The sequence below is a fragment of the Pyrus communis genome, chromosome 16 (assembly GCF_041283825.1).
Source record: "Pyrus communis isolate YQ-2024b chromosome 16, ASM4128382v1, whole genome shotgun sequence".
Taxonomy (NCBI): Eukaryota; Viridiplantae; Streptophyta; class Magnoliopsida; order Rosales; family Rosaceae; genus Pyrus; species Pyrus communis.
The window spans coordinates 9,008,377-9,025,835 of record NC_142580.1 but is presented as its reverse complement, the minus strand read 5'-3'; the positions used below and the strand labels follow the sequence as shown (position 1 = coordinate 9,025,835).

General features: G+C 37.3%; 1 protein-coding gene across 1 annotated transcript; it reads left to right on the top strand.

The window, feature by feature from the left end:
• The first annotated feature begins 2,206 nt into the window (after window positions 1-2,206).
• On the top strand, window positions 2,207-14,447 carry LOC137731649 (E3 ubiquitin-protein ligase UPL6). Its single transcript, XM_068470821.2, has 26 exons — window positions 2,207-2,671; window positions 4,057-4,154; window positions 4,267-4,394; window positions 5,196-5,307; window positions 5,899-6,079; window positions 7,174-7,356; window positions 7,469-7,651; window positions 7,992-8,073; window positions 8,226-8,347; window positions 8,463-8,767; window positions 8,926-9,022; window positions 9,253-9,393; window positions 9,581-9,664; window positions 9,725-9,811; window positions 9,919-10,059; window positions 10,324-10,449; window positions 11,078-11,176; window positions 11,258-11,325; window positions 11,422-11,488; window positions 12,151-12,321; window positions 12,406-12,495; window positions 13,084-13,164; window positions 13,331-13,404; window positions 13,536-13,607; window positions 13,718-13,807; window positions 13,907-14,447. Exons 1-26 carry the CDS (start codon window positions 2,513-2,515, stop codon window positions 13,971-13,973), a joined length of 3,108 nt encoding a protein of 1,035 aa, XP_068326922.1. The 5' UTR covers window positions 2,207-2,512; the 3' UTR covers window positions 13,974-14,447.
• Window positions 14,448-17,459: the final 3,012 nt, after the last annotated feature.

Sequence of the window (17,459 nt, the reverse complement as noted above, 5' to 3'; positions counted from 1 at the left end):
CAACTTTTTGTGTTCAATTTAGCATATATATGTATTATATATATATATACATGTAACTGTGGCAAAGATGATTTAGGAGTGTTTTCTTCTTGTCTGTGGTCTTCTTGAATGTTTGAATACGAAGAGTCATGACTCCTCAGGATAATATGAACACGTTGGTCAATGTTTTTGACCTTCTTTTTCTGCTTTTGTTTTTCCGTCAATTCATTTTTTGTCACTTTTTCTGTCAATTGGTGGTTGGACCACTTTGAGACCATCAATTGTGTTTGGGAAGTGGGAGGGAACAAATATTTTGTAGGACATTCCATTGGGCTATGATGAGCTAAAAGTCAAAATAAAGATCAAGTCCAATAATTGTCCAATTTTATGGTGTGAATTTGGGCTGGGCTAGTTTAGGACCCATCTAGTCCTCATTATGTAAGCCCATTTCATTGTTTTATTTTTATTTTTATTTTTGCTTATTTTTATTTTTGTAGAAAACGGCATTATCCACTAAAGGGGAGGGGGTGAGTTTCGTCTCACAATGAGTTAGTAGTAATATATTTCAAATTCGCCTTTGACAATAATCAAATATAAGATCTCTCACTTATAATTGAAGAAGAATAACAGTAGACTATATTACTAAATGATCATTTCATTGTTTATTTTGATAAGTGACATGACCATTTTAAAAATGTGTCACCACGAGAAAGACATGAAACATGATTGTGAAGATGTCAAATGGATCTAGTTGAGCTGGGCTGACCCATTGTACTCCTTTATTTTTTAAGGACTAGAGGTACGTATTACGTAATGTATAGGGGTAATAGTAATTTGAGTTGGTTAAGTACCAAAGATGTACTTAAACTGTTTCTCATAATAAGAAATCAAAGTAAAAACATAAATAAATAAATAAACACAATGCAAAACCAAATTATTAATCCAACTAACGAAAACAAGATGATTGATGAGATTTAATAGAACGTGTGATGGTTCGCAGAGCAAGTTATCCCATATGGAATGAGAAACTCGCACCCTTTGTATTTAAGTCATGAAATAAAACCGTTATCATCAGAATTCAAATCAAGGAGAAAAAAATTGTAATTTGAATATGATAATTCAATTAGTCTACAAATTGAATATTGATTAGATCAATTTGTTTCACACAATAAGACGACAACACCAGGTTAAGGGGACCTCATAAAATAACCTTCCGTGACACCAGAGGTTTAAAGAATTTTAAAAGTTGAGTAATTTGCGGGAATTAGAGATTTCGTAGTGTATTTTAAGCATTTACAAATCTCATCTCTTGCCATGAGATTTCGAGATAATTGAATCAAAATTTTACATATAATCTTTACAAATCAATTAAACTCCATCAAAATCCATGAATTTATAAATCTATTAAAATCTTTCAAAATCTCAATTGAATACACCGTTCTTACAACTTTCAAATGGATTTTCAAGGATTCTTAGTTTGATTGAAGATTTGAATAGATTTTGTTTAAAGATTTGAATGAATTTTGAGACTTTCTTTCATTTAAAAACTATTTTTGAATAAAAAATAAGATTAAAAAAAAATTGAAAAAAATAATGAAGAACTTTGTCCAGTCCTCTCAAGTAATCCCAATCTCCCATGGTCCACCACCATCATAAAAGTAAAATACCTTGCCATCCAACATGAACCGAGCCCCATTCCTCCCCACAAAACTCAACTTCGTTTCGTTGCCAAAATTCAAAATAATTTATGATTACAAGATGTGTGATGAACGATTAGGATGAATTGATTCCTAGAATTCTTACATAACGCTTCCAAAGAGGATCTTGATCCCTATAAATGGGCTGGATCATGCTAGGTTAGAGAATAATGAAAATTTTAATGGAATTAATGGAAAATGACAAAGTGATGTAAAAGTTAAGTTTTGTTTTTGTTTTTTGAGTAGATAGATATTTTTACATTAAGAAGAGGAGAAGTTCGGTTAGGTTACATAATGAATAGTCAAATTTGGTATTGAATTCGTCATACATGATATTCAGACTTAAGACCTCTCATTTTTACGTGAAGAGGAATATCACTAGACCGTAAAAGATGAGTTTTAAAAGAGTAAATGATGCAAATTGGGTTTTAGGAACTAAAGTGAGATCAGGTAGAGATTTATGGGCGTGGAAAGAATAAGCCTTTAATTTATTTTATAAAAAGTTACTGAATTTCTTTCGCGGCCGACGTGTCCATACTCCAGTAAGTCCAGCCGAGAAAATCCAATAAGAAAATAGCGAGAGAAAATATACGCACAGTCTCTCCATTTCGCTCCTAATTTTCTCGGTAACCAAACGCAAATTCTTCCCTTTCCCCACGAATACACCCGCCAATCCCCTCTCTTTATCCAAGTTTCTCCGATTCTACTTCCACTCAATCCATCCGATCAAACATTCACAAGCTCTGAAACCAGCCTTCTGAAGCGTTAAACCGAGCAACACAACCAATCCCCGTCGCCTGGGATTGGATTGGAACTGACGGACTCGACGCGGAAGGATGTTCTTCTCGGGCGATTCATCGACTCGGAAGCGAGTTGATTTGGGAGGGCGGAGTACGAAGGAAAGGGACAGGCAGAAGCTTTTGGAGCAGACAAGGTTGGAACGCAACCGCCGGTCGTGGATACGGCAGCAGAACTTCGCCGCGTTGAAAATCCAGGTTTGGACTTCTGCATTTTTCTTTCTATGCCGTTCGAATTAGCTCGAAGTGTGTGAGAGTTGAAAATGTACGGAATTGGTGAAAATTTCATCAGTTTGATCGTGTTTTTAACCTAATTAGTTGGATGTATGTTGCTGCATTCTGCAGTGTAGTTTCAATTGTAAAAGAAAGTAAATTGAGGTTCTTTGGGTAGTTATTGGTAATGGTTTGTGCATTGGATGATAGTTGTTGAAATATGTGGAGTTTACGGAGTATGTCACGTTTTTAATTGTCTCGGAAATACAAATAGATTATTTGGAGGTCGAGAAAATAGGTGGAGGTTTATATGTTTGGTCATCTAATCTCTATTTATCCTGAATGCCTGTAACTGCTGAAGGCTAATTATTTACTGTTGTTGATTGAGTGAGTCGTGCTTTCCAGGTTAGTATATAGCTGAATGTAGCGATTTGTGGGTCGAATGTCAACTAGTTAAATCTCAGTGCAGCTAAACATGAGTTGATCACAGTGCACACCCTCAAAGTTTTCAACTTATACAAGTGATCTTATGCTTGGAATGGATAATTATGTGAAGAATGAAACTTTGAACACGTGTTGAATTCCTAAAACTAAACACTTACCAAACTTCTTCAATTTATATGAAAATGTGTAATGGTGTATACACAGCTTACGCATGTCTGAGGCATAACTCAGTTTTTAGTTTCACGTCCCCTGTAAAGAGAAGATACCAGTTTTAAATCCGTCTTCAATTGTTGCAACTGGAAAGAAGAAGTATACATAACCGAGACTCGAGAAATTCATATTAGCTTTATAGAATGTGTGCTAAAATATATATTTATGAAAGCTAAGTAGACATAAGCACAGCTTGAAATAGTGCTAATGTGCCTTTCCTATGGTATTTAAAGGGGCTTTCCTTTTCTTTCCTCTCATTTAATGTAGGTAGAGGAGAAAGATTCCCATTCTTCTGTCTCTAGTTACCCTTTCTTTATTGCGTTTTTCTATTTAGGTTCTGAATGGTCAATAAAGCTAAGTAAATTTGCATGACATAGATTTGATGTCATCGAGGTAATAAATGGAGTGATCATCTATCCTTTAGTGCTGTATTTGCGAAATTATTACATGTAGCTATAATATCTATTGAAGCATATGAAAAGGTGAATTTTCAGTTAATTAGACAATTCAGACTTATATTGCACGTTACTGGATATCCATATACAAATGATGTCTCTACCCAGTCACTTATGTTAGTAGTCGATGAGTACTTTTTGATTGCTTTTTGTTTGAAATAGGTTGTCTCGGCCGTTTGGCTAAGATCAGGTGTAGCATGTCTTACTATCCATTCGAGTTTTTTTTTTTTTTTTCAAGTGTTGACTAATTACTAGCTACAGAAATGCTTTAGAGGGAGGAAGGTGGCAGCGGCTGAACATTCTAAGGTGCGTGAGCAGTTCTATGGAAGATATGGGAGGCATTGCCAGAATGTGGACAGGTTAGATTTGGATCCTTATTATCCGTTATATTCCACTTTTGTCTTAGTTATTGTTAATTGAGGCTCTGTTTTAAGCATCATGACCTTCTTCAAATTGTCCCTATGCATTCAGATTTAGTTTTGGTCCTGATTCAGAGTTTCTCCGCCAGTTACTTTTCTTCTTTGATGCTCGAAGTGTTGGTGATTTTTCTATCCTTGTGGAGACGTGCCGGTTGCTTCATCAATTTGTCAGAGAGACAGGTAAGTTTATTCTTTTATGAAGAGTTGTCTGTACAAGAAATTATGTGATAAATATACCTCACATAATAAATTCTTTTTCTCAAAAAAACTTATACTCCACTAGTAAATTCTGTTTGGGGGTGATCTTTCTCTGGAACTCTCATTTTAGTGTAGGGATCGTTATCACAGTTTCTCCCTTCTCATGTAGTTTTAAGACTTAACCTGAGACCCGTCTGTCTCCCCCAAATGCCCAAGTAATGAATAATTGACAGTATATGTGCAAGGCCGCTGAATAGGCTTGTTTTGGTTTTTAAGAGGGGTTTAATGACTTGGTTGATTGTAAGATAATAAGAATCTGACAAAGATAGAACTAATTTATAATGACTTTTTATGATTAAAACCCTGAAACCTTCAACACTTTTCTATAATCCAGAATTATTTAGATTGGAAATCACTGGTTACCCAACCAGTGATCAAAGGTAACATGCCAATTCTTCCGTTAAGGATCTTCAACTGTCCATGACTTCGTGCAGTTGACTGTGGTTTAAAGAGATATGACTAGCCTGTCTTCACATTAAACCCTGATCCATGTTGTATTTGATAAGTACGGAGCTGGCTATAAGTGTGGTATTGATCTGGTTCTTATCTGATGAATAAGTTCAAAATTGACTATGAAGAAATAGTCAAGGAAGCACATCTTTTTAAGTTTTGTACAATTATAACATTGGTTTTAAGATTTAATGAAGATGTCTTGAGGTTCTGCTTGTGTCACACTGCTTAGCACATTTTTGGTGTTGCTGACAAAATCTGATCATGAAACAGGGGATATTATTAGCCTCGTTGCAGGCATGGATTATTCGTCCAAGCATGCTTTGGTGAAACACAGAGTGAAGCAACTTGCATATATCTGTATGAAGGCTGTTCATCAAAACAGGTTGGCTGCATCAACTTATTTTGAATTTGTTTTATATTTTTGGTCATTTTCTTCTGATTTAGACCGCTAATTTGGTATTTTTCTCGATTTCATGTGTTTTTTTTTTTTTTTTTTTGTTATGCCTAGCTCAATTATATTATAAGCATCTCATTTCTTGATTGATTTCTTATATAAAATCACTACTCAAGTCATTATTTTGGTTCTCATTGTACTCTTTTCTATTAATGGGTGGGTTAAGGAATGATGACGTCTCTTTTGCATCTAATAGCACATGAAGTCATGGAAGACATTCAAATTCTAGTAATTTTGCGTTTACAGATATATTTAACTTTGCAAGTGTATGGCATACTATTCCTGTGTAATTTATAATGGCTGAACTGATTCTGTTGTTCTGGTTGTTGGGTTGGACTTGATGATATGCATTTCACACGACTTTCATGCATGCTAGAAAGGAGTCATCTGCAAATTTGTTTTAGAAGTAGCGTATAAACTTTAATTCTATGGGTTTGTTGGTTTCTGATATCCTATACATATATGGTTTTTGAGTTGCTTGATACCCATAGCTGCTTATTGAACTGTGTTATTGGACAGAAATCAGTTGAAGGATCAACTTTTTGCAGCCCCTGAGGAGGCGACCACGTCAACAACTTTACTGTTAGAAGCATTAGTTTTATTGATAGATCCCAAGCTTCCATGGGCTTGTGAGACAGTTGGCTATCTTTTCCAGAGAAAGGCTTTTATCCTGTATAGAGAGATTATTTTAACAGGAAAGGTATGCATCTGATTCCAGCTGTCCATACTTAATGGCTTTTGTTTTAACAGGAGAGGCTTTCCCCACAAGCCAAATCACTTTTCAAAGAAAAATGATGTAGCAAACCCCCCTTTCTTTTTACGAAGTATGAACCATTAAGGAAACCTATGAAGGTTTGGCCACATCTCGGTCAACAGTAACCAAAATTTATTAGTTCTAGAGCTGTTTCTAATTGTTGGGCTAAATTTCTGAATTTTCTGACATTTCAATATTATCAGTTTCTGCATTTGGCTTCGGATTGGATCCATCAATATTTCCCTACAGCTGCTTCCGCACAAACATATGAAACTGAAACTCACGAAAAATAGTTCTTTGCATTCAATTTGATGGGCTAAATTTCTGAATTTTCTCACATTTCGAAATCCCAAGACAGATCAAACAGAAGCCAAGCAACCAGAAAATCAACAAAAAAAATACTGAAAAAGATTTTGGCAACAGGACACCACAGTTCTACCATGATGCATCGACTCAGAGAAAACCTAGAACCTACTCTAAATCAGATAGGCTCCACAACAAAATATTACTAAGAATTTTTTCTGTATATTCTTCTCTCTAAGAGGCTGAACTTATTACATGATATAAAGCTGTAAACAGAAACTAATACAATATTCCCAAACTAAAGGCATTTAAATCAATCAAGAAATTATCATCATTTAACACCTACTTCTAACCCGAAATAAGTTATTGGTGAATCTTACACCCAACCCCAAACCTAGTTGTCAAGCTTTGCATTTCCCTACAATATTAATTCCTGAAACTAAGGTTTCTCGCAAAGAAGCTACTCAGAACATCTATAACAAAAGTGAATACGGAAGATGACAGGGGATCACCTTCTCATCCCTCAATTAGCTTCAAATCACCAATCTGCTTTCCCATTATTATAGAAAGTTAGCTGAAAGCACTTGTTTAATATTTTTTGTTCAACTTACTTGGTTATGTATTTTTCCTGATTTTTTTTCTAGTTTTATCTGTTTCTGGATATCTGTCATTTACTCGATGTTGGCATTCACACATGAGTGAACTCATCTCCTAAACCTACGAGTAATGGGGTGCAGGAAAGTATAAAGACTCATAACTACATTGGCAGAGTGTCATCGTTGGAGCGTAGTCTTGCTGTTGTAATTTCTCACATTGGTCAGGAGCCATGTACGTGCCCAAACATCGATCCACATTGGAGTTTTTCATCTCAAATTCTTACAGTTCCATTTGTATGGAAGCTATTCCCCTACTTAGGAGAGGTAAACTTGAATGACTTGGTCCCTATGTCTTTTGAAGCGTTTTTTTTTTTTTTTTTTTTTTTTCCTGGGCATATTATACCATTCTGCAATTAAGGTAATCTCTTTCATTTAGGTTTTTGCAAGACGAGGGCTGAGCCAGCATTACATTAATCAGATGTCACTCTGTGTGAAAAATCATGCTGATGTACTTCCGAAAGATGCATCAGTTGAGTTACCCGGTTATGCATGCCTTATTGGAAATATATTGGAATCTTCCGGGGTCGCTCTGTCTCAGACTGATTGCTCATTTCAAATGGTAAATACCGGACTGCTATCAGAATTAGAAATGGCAACATGTTGGTTGTTTAGCATGTTTTGTTCAAGTTGTTGCATAAATTTATGTGCTCAAAAATCAGGGAGATCTTAGGTTCAATTTCAGCAACAGGTATACTTTGTGATCTACTATTGCGAAAATTGGAAGATTAACTTTGTACAAGTGATAGGTTTTTGACAATGCATAATTTAATCTCATAAGTATTTAAAGTTTCTCATTGTGCTCACTCATACACATGCATACATTACATATATGTATTATTTTTAATTCATCCATTTTCATGGCTTTGATCCCTGATTGAATGTATTCTTTCTAATATCAGGCTTTAGACCTTGCTGGCGTCGCAACATTCTTGTTGGAGGCCCTTCCTTCAATGAAATCATCAAATAGAGAAAGCAAAGAAGGTATGCATTGTACTTTATTGCCCTCTTACTATTGTTTTTGTACTTTCATTTTTCTAAGTTGTCTCCATCTATAATCTTCTGTTCAATTTTTTAATTTGTGTAGCATACTTAAATTCTCTATTGCATATGTACATACATATGGTGATTTTCAGATTCTATGGGTGATGATGATATGATTGAAGGAGATGATATAGAAACAATGGAAGTTTGTTTGAATAATGATTTAGAACGACAGATATGTGATGCCATAGATCCGCGCTTTCTTCTACAATTAGTAAGCTATCTTGATATTATGTACTTCTATTTTCCATGCCAGTACAATTATATTAAGCAAATTTGTCTTTACCACTAAACTCTAACCAAGATTTGTTGTTTAATGCTTTGAGCAGACAAATGTTTTGTTTGGAGGGATTTCACTTTCCAGTGGCTTGCACCACAGACCGGATGATAAAGAGGTGTCAGCTGTTGGTGCGGCTTGTGCTTTTCTACATGTTACTTTAAACACCTTACCTCTGGAGAGAATCATGACTATACTAGCTTATAGAACGGAACTTGTTTCGGTGCTTTGGAATTTTATGAAACGGTGCCATGAAAACCAGAAATGGCAGTCAGTATCTGAGCAGTTGGCATATCTGCTGCCCGGAGATCCACCTGGCTGGCTATTACCTTTGGCTGTATTCTGTCCTGTGTACAAGTAATAGTCCCTGCTTAATTTTGCTTGGATCTTTGTCTATATATATTTTAGTGGTGTGAAGTTAGTTTTATGTATTCTGGGGTGATCCTAGAGTATCGTGTAGCAGCTTGACATGGGATTACCTGTGATTTGTCTGTTTCCCTTTTGTTATGGATCAGGCACATGCTTACACTAGTTGATAATGAGGAGTTCTATGAGCAGGAGAAGCCACTATCATTGAAGGATATCAGATACCTAGTTATCATACTCAGACAGGTAATTCTGTAGTAAAATGATCAAAAGAATGATGTTCATTGTAGAAATGACTTGTGGTTGTCCTTTGGTTAAATGTAGTCTGTAAGACTAATCAGTTGTTTTCTGTGTATGACAAACAAGATGTATAAAACTGTATTGATTGCTAATTCTGCACTTAGTGTTGATTTGTCATGTTTACTCTGTAATTTCAAATGAATAGATGCATTATCTGGACTTTCTTTCTTCTGCAGGCCCTATGGCAACTTCTTTGGGTGAATCCTACGGCTCCTAGTAATTCTTCGAAACCTGTCACAACCACCTCTTCTAAGAAGCACCCTGTGGAGTTAATTCAACATAGAGTTAGCATTGTAGCTTCTGAACTCCTCTCCCAGGTATTAACAAGCTATATATGTTGCGTCTGTTTTCTTTGGAAAAGGATATACCCTTCTTGTTGTGCATTTTGTGTTTGCCCTCTCCTTTGCAGGTTGTGTATTTTTGGTTCTCTTTGTAGAGATATGCCCCCCCATACAATGAACAGGAAATCTTACACATTTTGTTTTTCCAATTTGTTTTGTGTAGTTGCAAGATTGGAACAATAGACGAGAATTCACATCCCCCAGTGACTTTCATGCTGATGGTGTTAATGAGTTCTTTATTACACAGGTAAACATTTCCTAGGACCAAGATCTTGCTAGCACTGGTTTTAATGTCTTTATTTTTCAGGCCGTAATAGAAAATACCCGAGCAAATGACATCATGAAGCAAGCTCCCTTCCTGGTACCATTCACAAGCAGAGTTAAAATATTCACTGTAAGTATTTAAGTTGTTAGAGGAAAAACGATATGCCGATCTTTATGCGCTTAAAGTCTTGTCATGTTGAAAAAAAATTAATCAGTTTATTCAAACCACTTTGTCAGTCACAATTGGCAGCAGCTAGACAAAGACATGAGTCAAATTCTGTGTTTACCAGAAACCGATTCAGAATACGGCGGGATCGTATCTTGGAAGATGCTTATGACCAAATGAGTGCGCTGTCTGAAGATGATCTTCGGGGACCGGTAATGCATCTGTTTTTGTTTGTATACATTCAATTGATGAAGGTTGTGGTTGGGAGTGTGTTTGACAATACTATGAATGCTATGGTTGCTACCAAACCAAAAATAGTTACCTCGTAATGTTTTGCTGATTGCTTTTTGGGGTCAAATAGGCACTGAATTTTCGGAGAAGTGATTGTCTGCCTATTTTTAGCAAGCACTTATCCTCTCCTCTTCTTATCCAATACCACAATAACCGCCTTACCACCTTGATCTGTCTATTTGCAGATTCGTGTAACGTTTGTAAATGAATTTGGGGTTGAGGAGGCTGGAATTGATGGTGGCGGGATTTTCAAAGACTTTATGGAGAACATAACTCGAGCAGCCTTTGATGTTCAGTATGGATTGTTTAAGGTTAGAATGTTTTCTTTCATTCATGCTATTGTTTTAATAATTGTTATCGTTTCTTCTTAAAAAACATCTATGTTTCTAAAGCCTGTAGTATCTATCCACAGTTAAATTAGGCACTTGTTACAAGCTATGACTCTGAATTATGCAAAAGAACGTACATAACAGTTGCACATTTCAAAGTTACATTCATCAAACAATAGAATCCGAGGGCTCGTAGCTTCAGCGGTAGTGAACATTTATCCCCACTTTCAAGACAAAATTTAAATCCCTCCTCCAGTCCGAGTAAACCTCTATGTAGCAGAAACAATCACTACAAGAACATTTGATGAAAGTCAAGTGATCCTGTGTGCCGTCGTGTGAGTGTGATGTGTCCGAAAATTAAGTGGAAACAGAGGTTAGAACTGCATATCATGCTTTCTAATAAGATAATCATCGTCCAGTACTAAAAGAAGATATGTCTCGAAATTCTGGTAGAAGCTGACTCACAATTATCAGACAAGAGAAAGTGTTAGATCTTGATTATGCTGTTGGCATTATTATATTCACACCTAGACAGGTAGACTTAGGTAAATTATATTTATGCTGATTTTGCTTATTTGTTTTCCTCCTCCTGCTTTGCTTGGTAATCCAGGAAACATCCGATCATTTACTCTACCCTAGTCCTGGTTCAGGAATGATTCACGAACAGCATCTCCAATTCTTTCACTTTCTTGGGATTCTTCTTGCAAAGGTATAAAAAATTAGTATACTGTTTTAGACTTTTAGTTCATATGGTGCTTCTTCATGGTATCACATGTTTGACTCCTTACAGGCCATGTTTGAGGGGATTCTTGTTGATATACCATTTGCAACGTTTTTTCTGAGCAAATTAAAACAAAAGTAAGTGCATGTTTTCTCTGAGAAAATCTTGTTGATATACCATTTGCAACATGCTGCAATGTTAATACTAGAAATCTCTTTCTTTTTGTTGATTAGGTACAACTATTTAAATGATTTGCCTTCATTGGACCCAGAGTTGTACCGTCACCTTATTTTCCTGAAGGTAACCCAGTGCTTTCTAAATATGCCTCCTGATACATTGTAGCTTTTACTGACTGCTCGTTCTTTTATGGACACGATTCTAAGAAAAGACCACACAACCCAACATCTTGTTGCGAATACTCGGTTTAAAGAAATTAATTACATTCACATCTAACTTCTTTCGCTGTATGAGCAAGCATTCCATTGATTGATAATATGGATTTAACATAGTCGATGAAATGGAATTTCATAAATGCACCAAGCTTTATTGGAACCTCGGTATTGATGAAGTTCTCTAATATTCAATTTATAAACAAAAATACTTTCTAATCTTTATATTTGTACAATGTACTGTTGGATTTAGAAATAGATTTGTCCTATGGAATGGATATTTCTTTTAGGAATCCAATGGTATGAATTGCAAATTTGCATTCAGTTATGTCAATTTTCACAGTATCTGTTTATAAATTTTTGTTTTTCACAACTGAATTTCACCCTCCAGTCATTGGCTTCGACGAAAATTTATTCTTGGTCTACATATTATTGGATTGGATACTATAATCATGCTTGATGGAAAGCACTTGACTCAACAACTCTCTCTCATCTGCACTTCAGATTAAAGTGTGGCTCCTGTTTAGTTGCATCTAGAGCTGACTCCTTCCTGTTTGTGATTTATATCTGCAGCGTTATAAAGGTTATATATCAGAATTAGAATTGTACTTTGTCATTTTAAATAATGAATATGGAGTGCAAACAGAAGAGGAGCTGCGTCCCGGGGGAAAAAACCTACGTGTCACTAATGAGAATGTCATTACCTTTATTCATCTTGTTGCCAACCATCGTTTGAACTTTCAGGTAGTGCAACTTTCCATTTTGAACCCTTGTTCCAAATGATGACGTAGCTTCCTTATGTGAAACATGACAAATGATCAATTTCAGATACGTCAACAAAGTTCACATTTCTTAAGGGGGTTTCAGCAGCTTATACAGAAAGATTGGATAGATATGTTTAATGAGCATGAACTTCAGGTATATTCGTATACCCTTTGGCTTTGTTGATTAGGGTTTGTTTGCATGAAATCACCTGAGTATGCTCACTTCTTCTTTGCCGGTTCTCTAAGATCAATAAACTAAAACAAGCTTAAGTCATTCTGTCCAATTTGACAATATAGTTGTGATGTCATATTGCATTTAAGAGTTAGTGATGCTACAAATGCTTACTGTGAGGTTTTTGCAAGGGCATACCATGTGCGCTATTTTTTGTTATGCTTTCCGGTATTGGAAACCTTTTTTTAAGAAGGAGAATATTTTGGTACACATTATGCTGTACAAGAGTACCGCCATGGCAATGCAGGATGTTGTATGTGGCATGCTTGGCGCAACTTTAAAGTTTCTATTGGGTGGAACCTAGAGTAAGATCCACGTTGTTCCATTCTGATTCTGGACCTTTTCTCCTAGTCAAAGCCTGAAGAAAATTTTTATTAGGAAGCGAAAGTTTTATCATTCCATTGTTTGAGAAGTGGCTGCATCTGTAATATACACTTAGCACGCATTTTCCACTGTCACAGGCAATTATGCGTAACTGTCCTCTTCTTTTGACCCGCTTTGTTTTTACAGCTTCTGATATCAGGTTCACTTGACAGCCTGGATGTTGATGACCTACGGATGCACGCAAACTATGTGGGTGGCTATCATAGTGTAAGTTCCTTCACATTTGTTTGGCTTATTTGTGTTCTTGTGGGACATATAAAATCACCGTTTGCATGGATAAATGTAGCTCTAGATGAACCCAGTCATTGGTTGTCAACCTTTTTCATTACATTTTCACGCAACTGATTTACTGCTTGTTATTTGTTTTTGACAGGAGCATTATGTCATTGACATGTTCTGGGAAGTTCTGAAAAGTTTTTCATTGGAAAATCAGAAGAAATTTCTAAAGTGAGTTTTAGTACCCATCACAAAATCCCTCGAACATATGTTTATGTTGGTTATTGCAAGTTCCTGTATTTAATTGGATTTGAAGTTAATGAACATCGGGAGAGATACTGACCACACTATTTTTCATCCAGATTTGTGACCGGGTGCTCTCGAGGACCTCTGCTTGGATTCAAATACTTGGAACCATTGTTTTGCATACAGAGGTAAGAGTTCATGAAAGATTTATATCATTTTAGAGTTTTTTTTTTTCTTTTCATCCGGGCGAAATGGCTGATAAAGTTTGTTTTACTAAATTTTTCTGCTCTTTCCTTAGGGCTGGTGGCAATGGAGCTGAAGGAGCTCTTGAACGATTACCGACTGCAGCCACTTGTATGAATCTCCTAAAGCTTCCACCATATAGAAGGTTTGCTGTTTCTCTCTTTATTTTTTTCCGTTGTAGAAGCAAATAAGCTGTTTGTTAGTTGTATTCTTCTTCTAAAAGTGCTTCCTTGTTATGATGCAGTAAGGAGCAACTGGAATCAAAATTGATGTATGCTATAAGCGCAGATGCCGGCTTTGATTTGAGCTGATCGAAACTGTGCATTCTGGTTGTGCACCCAATCCTCTGATGCGTCATTCTGTGGGGCGGAGACAGTTCACATCATACCCTGTTTATGTCCCTGCTTTTAACCCGAGCTGCGTAATAACCCAAAGGACTTAAAAAGGCCGATAGAGCGAAGCTCAAAACTTGATGGCGTGTAGATATTTGTATATCTGGCAAGCTCCCGATTTGACATGTAAATATGTGGGGGTGATCTGCCAAAGTTATTACAACAGCTTTTGTTAAGTTTACAGATTATACATACAGATCTTGGCCAGTCCTGAATGGCTTTCCTCCCCATCGATAGGCTATTGTATAAATAGAAAGTGCTTTTAATTCCTCTTGTTGAACATGATCAATCATCTGCAGAAATAATCAGGGCTGGGCTGTTGCTGCATCCTGCCATGAAGTCGTGTTTTGTAAGACGAGGAATGTAAAATTTTCTGAAGTTATTTCCTTAGCACCACTGTGTGTTGTGGGTAAAGCTGCGGAACGTCGGGACTGCTCTTTAGAGATGTGCCATAGTTGAGTTTTCACCTTCCATCTCTTGACGTTATTTTTTTCTCTTTTTAGGCGCCGATACTTCCAAACGGGCTCTTGTCCGCTTTGCAAATTGACGTGTAAATCAAATGAGAATGTGGTTTCCATGAATCCATCATACAAAGTGAAATTCGGATTTTACTAAGTTTGTGATGTTATTTAAATGGGAAAAATATGTGTTTTTCCTAAATGTTAACTTAAATGGCACAAGAGTCTACATAGGTACATGCCTTTACAAAAACCAAAACTCAGCTAAGACTTACGAAATGATAAGTATTATACGGATTCATGTTATATCATGCATTAATTAATATTTAAAAAATGAACAAATAAGTGAATCCTTCATTGATTTTTGGGTATGATAAACCTAAATCATTAAGTATGCAATTTGCGGATTGGTTGCTTAAAGTTGTTCATTGCATCCTTCACATCCCCATCTTTTTATACCGATTCATGACTCCTCCGATTTCAAGTAATTAAATCTATCCTGAAAAAAAGACTAATTTAAGCTATACATATCTTTTTATCTTTGGCTATTGAATTAAACACGTCAAACAAAAATCAATCGATAAAATTAAAACATAGGTATATGCGGGGAGAAAAATGAGGGGTGTATGTGGTTTCCTAAAAACCCCTAGTTGTATCATTGTCACTGATCACACCAAGTAAGCAAAAGCACGCATAACGCGCGTGACCAGAAAAGTAGAACTGCCACAATACTAATCCCCACTTAGTATTACTATAATTACCTAAAAGCCCTTCTTCTAATTTTTCCCATAAAAATTTGAGTAGAAGAAAAGCTCCCTCGCCTTGCACGGAAAGCTAATAACACTACCGCCGACCACGCAACACAACACCACACAGAGACAGGAGGAGGAGCTTCATCGGCGAAGATGGTGAAGGTCCGGATGAACACCGTCGATGTCGCCGCCGAGATCAAGTTCTTGCGGCGGCTCATCGGCATGCGCTGCTCCAACGTCTACGATCTCTCCCCTAAGGTCTCTTCTCTCTCCTCCATTCTCTCCGCATTCTCCCTTAAATCAATCAAAATTCATAGTCGTATCATCGTGTGATTCTCAAATGTCTTGTGAAATTGGGTTTTCTGCATACGTATATGTTCAAGCTTATTAACACCAGTGGAGTCACAGAGTCCGGCGAGAGCGAGGCAAAAGAGAGGCACAATTAATGAGACAGAGGGAGGCACAATCAATGGGGGAGAGAGAGGGGGTGCTCGAGAAAGCCCAGCAAGCTCTGAATCCTTTTCAGATCCTGACGAGAAATGCGAGTTCCAAGATCCGAGACTCTACACGCGAGGGGCTTAACGCAATTCTGTTGAATGCAGCGTGGACAAAGTCTTCAATTTTAGCAAACGACTAAGGTAATACGAGGGATACAGGAATATAAGAAATGCAAACTATGGGCAATTGTTTCACTTTTCTTGAAACGTTATGAACTTATGAGTATTCTCTGCTCATATGCCACACCGCACCAAGAAGAAACCCACTCCACTAATTACACCGGAGCTATCGGTTCAAAAAATAATAATCAAAAAGGAACCGGTCAAGGGCACCACAGCAACCCAAAAAGGGCTAGAAATCAAGGGGGCGATCTTAACCGTTAAAGGAGATCGCCCCTTGATTTCTAGCCGTTTTTGGGCTGCGGCGGTTCCCTTGACCGGTTCCTTCTTGATTATTATTTTTTGTACCGACTGCTAGCTCCGGTGCAGAAGGAGAGTGGCTTCTTCTGAGTGCGGTGTACCACACAGAGAACTTTGGCACATGAGCAGAGAATACCCATAACATTGCAAGAAAGCAAAACAATTGCCCATTTGAATTTCTTATATTCCTGTATGCCTTGTATCACCTAATCGTTTGCTAAAATTGAAGACGACACAATTGTCCATGCTGCATTCGACAGAATTGCAATGAGCCCCTCACGTGTAGAGTCTCGAATCTTCGAACTCGCATATGTCGGCAAGATCTGAAAAGGATTCAGAGCACTAGACTTTTTGAGCACCCCTCTCTCCCTTATTGATTGTGCCTCCCTCTCTCTCATTGCTTGTGCCTCTCTTTTTTTCTGGAGCAACTAAATAAATTCCCCATAGTTGGAGAGAAGTTAATACTTCTATGAATTGTATATCTTCCGTTTCTATAAATATATATTATATATAAAACCAAGGGCCAAATGAATAGTGTTTTTGGTGTCACAAGCTTCACAAAAAATAATTGGACAAAAATGCCCATCAAACAAAAAACTTCAAAAGCAACTCAAAATAATACATCAAATGTGGTAGAGGTATTTTCGTTATTTTAATTATGTTTTTTTAATAATTAATTTCTTTTTTACAGTTTTTGTTTAATTTTTATAATAATTAGTGTCACATCCCGATCTGGGCCCCCACATGTCACATCCCGGCCCGGGGTGGATCACTTCCCCGGCCCGGGGTGGATCACTTCCCAGGCCCGCTCCACCATCGTAGCACGATATTGTCCGTTTTGGGTCCCGACCACGCCCTCACGGTTTTGTTTCTAGGAACTCACATAAGAACTTCCCAATGGGGTCACCCATCCTAGGAATGCTCTCGTGCGCTACTCGCTTAACTTCGGAGTTCCCATGGAACCCAAAGCCAGTGAGCTCCCAAAAGGCCTCGTGCTAGGTAGGGATGAAAATATACATATAAGGATCACTCCCCTGGGCGATGTGGGATGTCACAATCCACCCCCCTTAGGAGCCCGGCGTCCTCGTCGGCACACACGCGACCAGGTCTTCGTGCTCTGATACCAAATTGTCACATCCCGGCCCGGGGCATATCACTTCCCAGGCCCGCTCCACCACCGTAGCACGATATTGTCCGCTTTATACCCCGACCACGCCCTCACGGTTTTGTTTCTGGAAACTCACACAAGAACTTCCCAATGGGGTCACCCATCCTAGG

What these genes read in the sequence shown, in the direction of transcription:
- LOC137731649 (XM_068470821.2), top strand. Translation starts at nt 2,513, where the DNA reads ATGTTCTTCTCGGGCGATTCATCGACTCGGAAGCGAGTTGATTTGGGA. An exon ending in TCGCCGCGTTGAAAATCCAG is followed by an intron (nt 2,672 to 4,056) that starts GTTTGGACTTCT and finishes TACTAGCTACAG; the next exon opens with AAATGCTTTAGAGGGAGGAA. An exon ending in ACCATCGTTTGAACTTTCAG is followed by an intron (nt 12,322 to 12,405) that starts GTAGTGCAACTT and finishes GATCAATTTCAG; the next exon opens with ATACGTCAACAAAGTTCACA.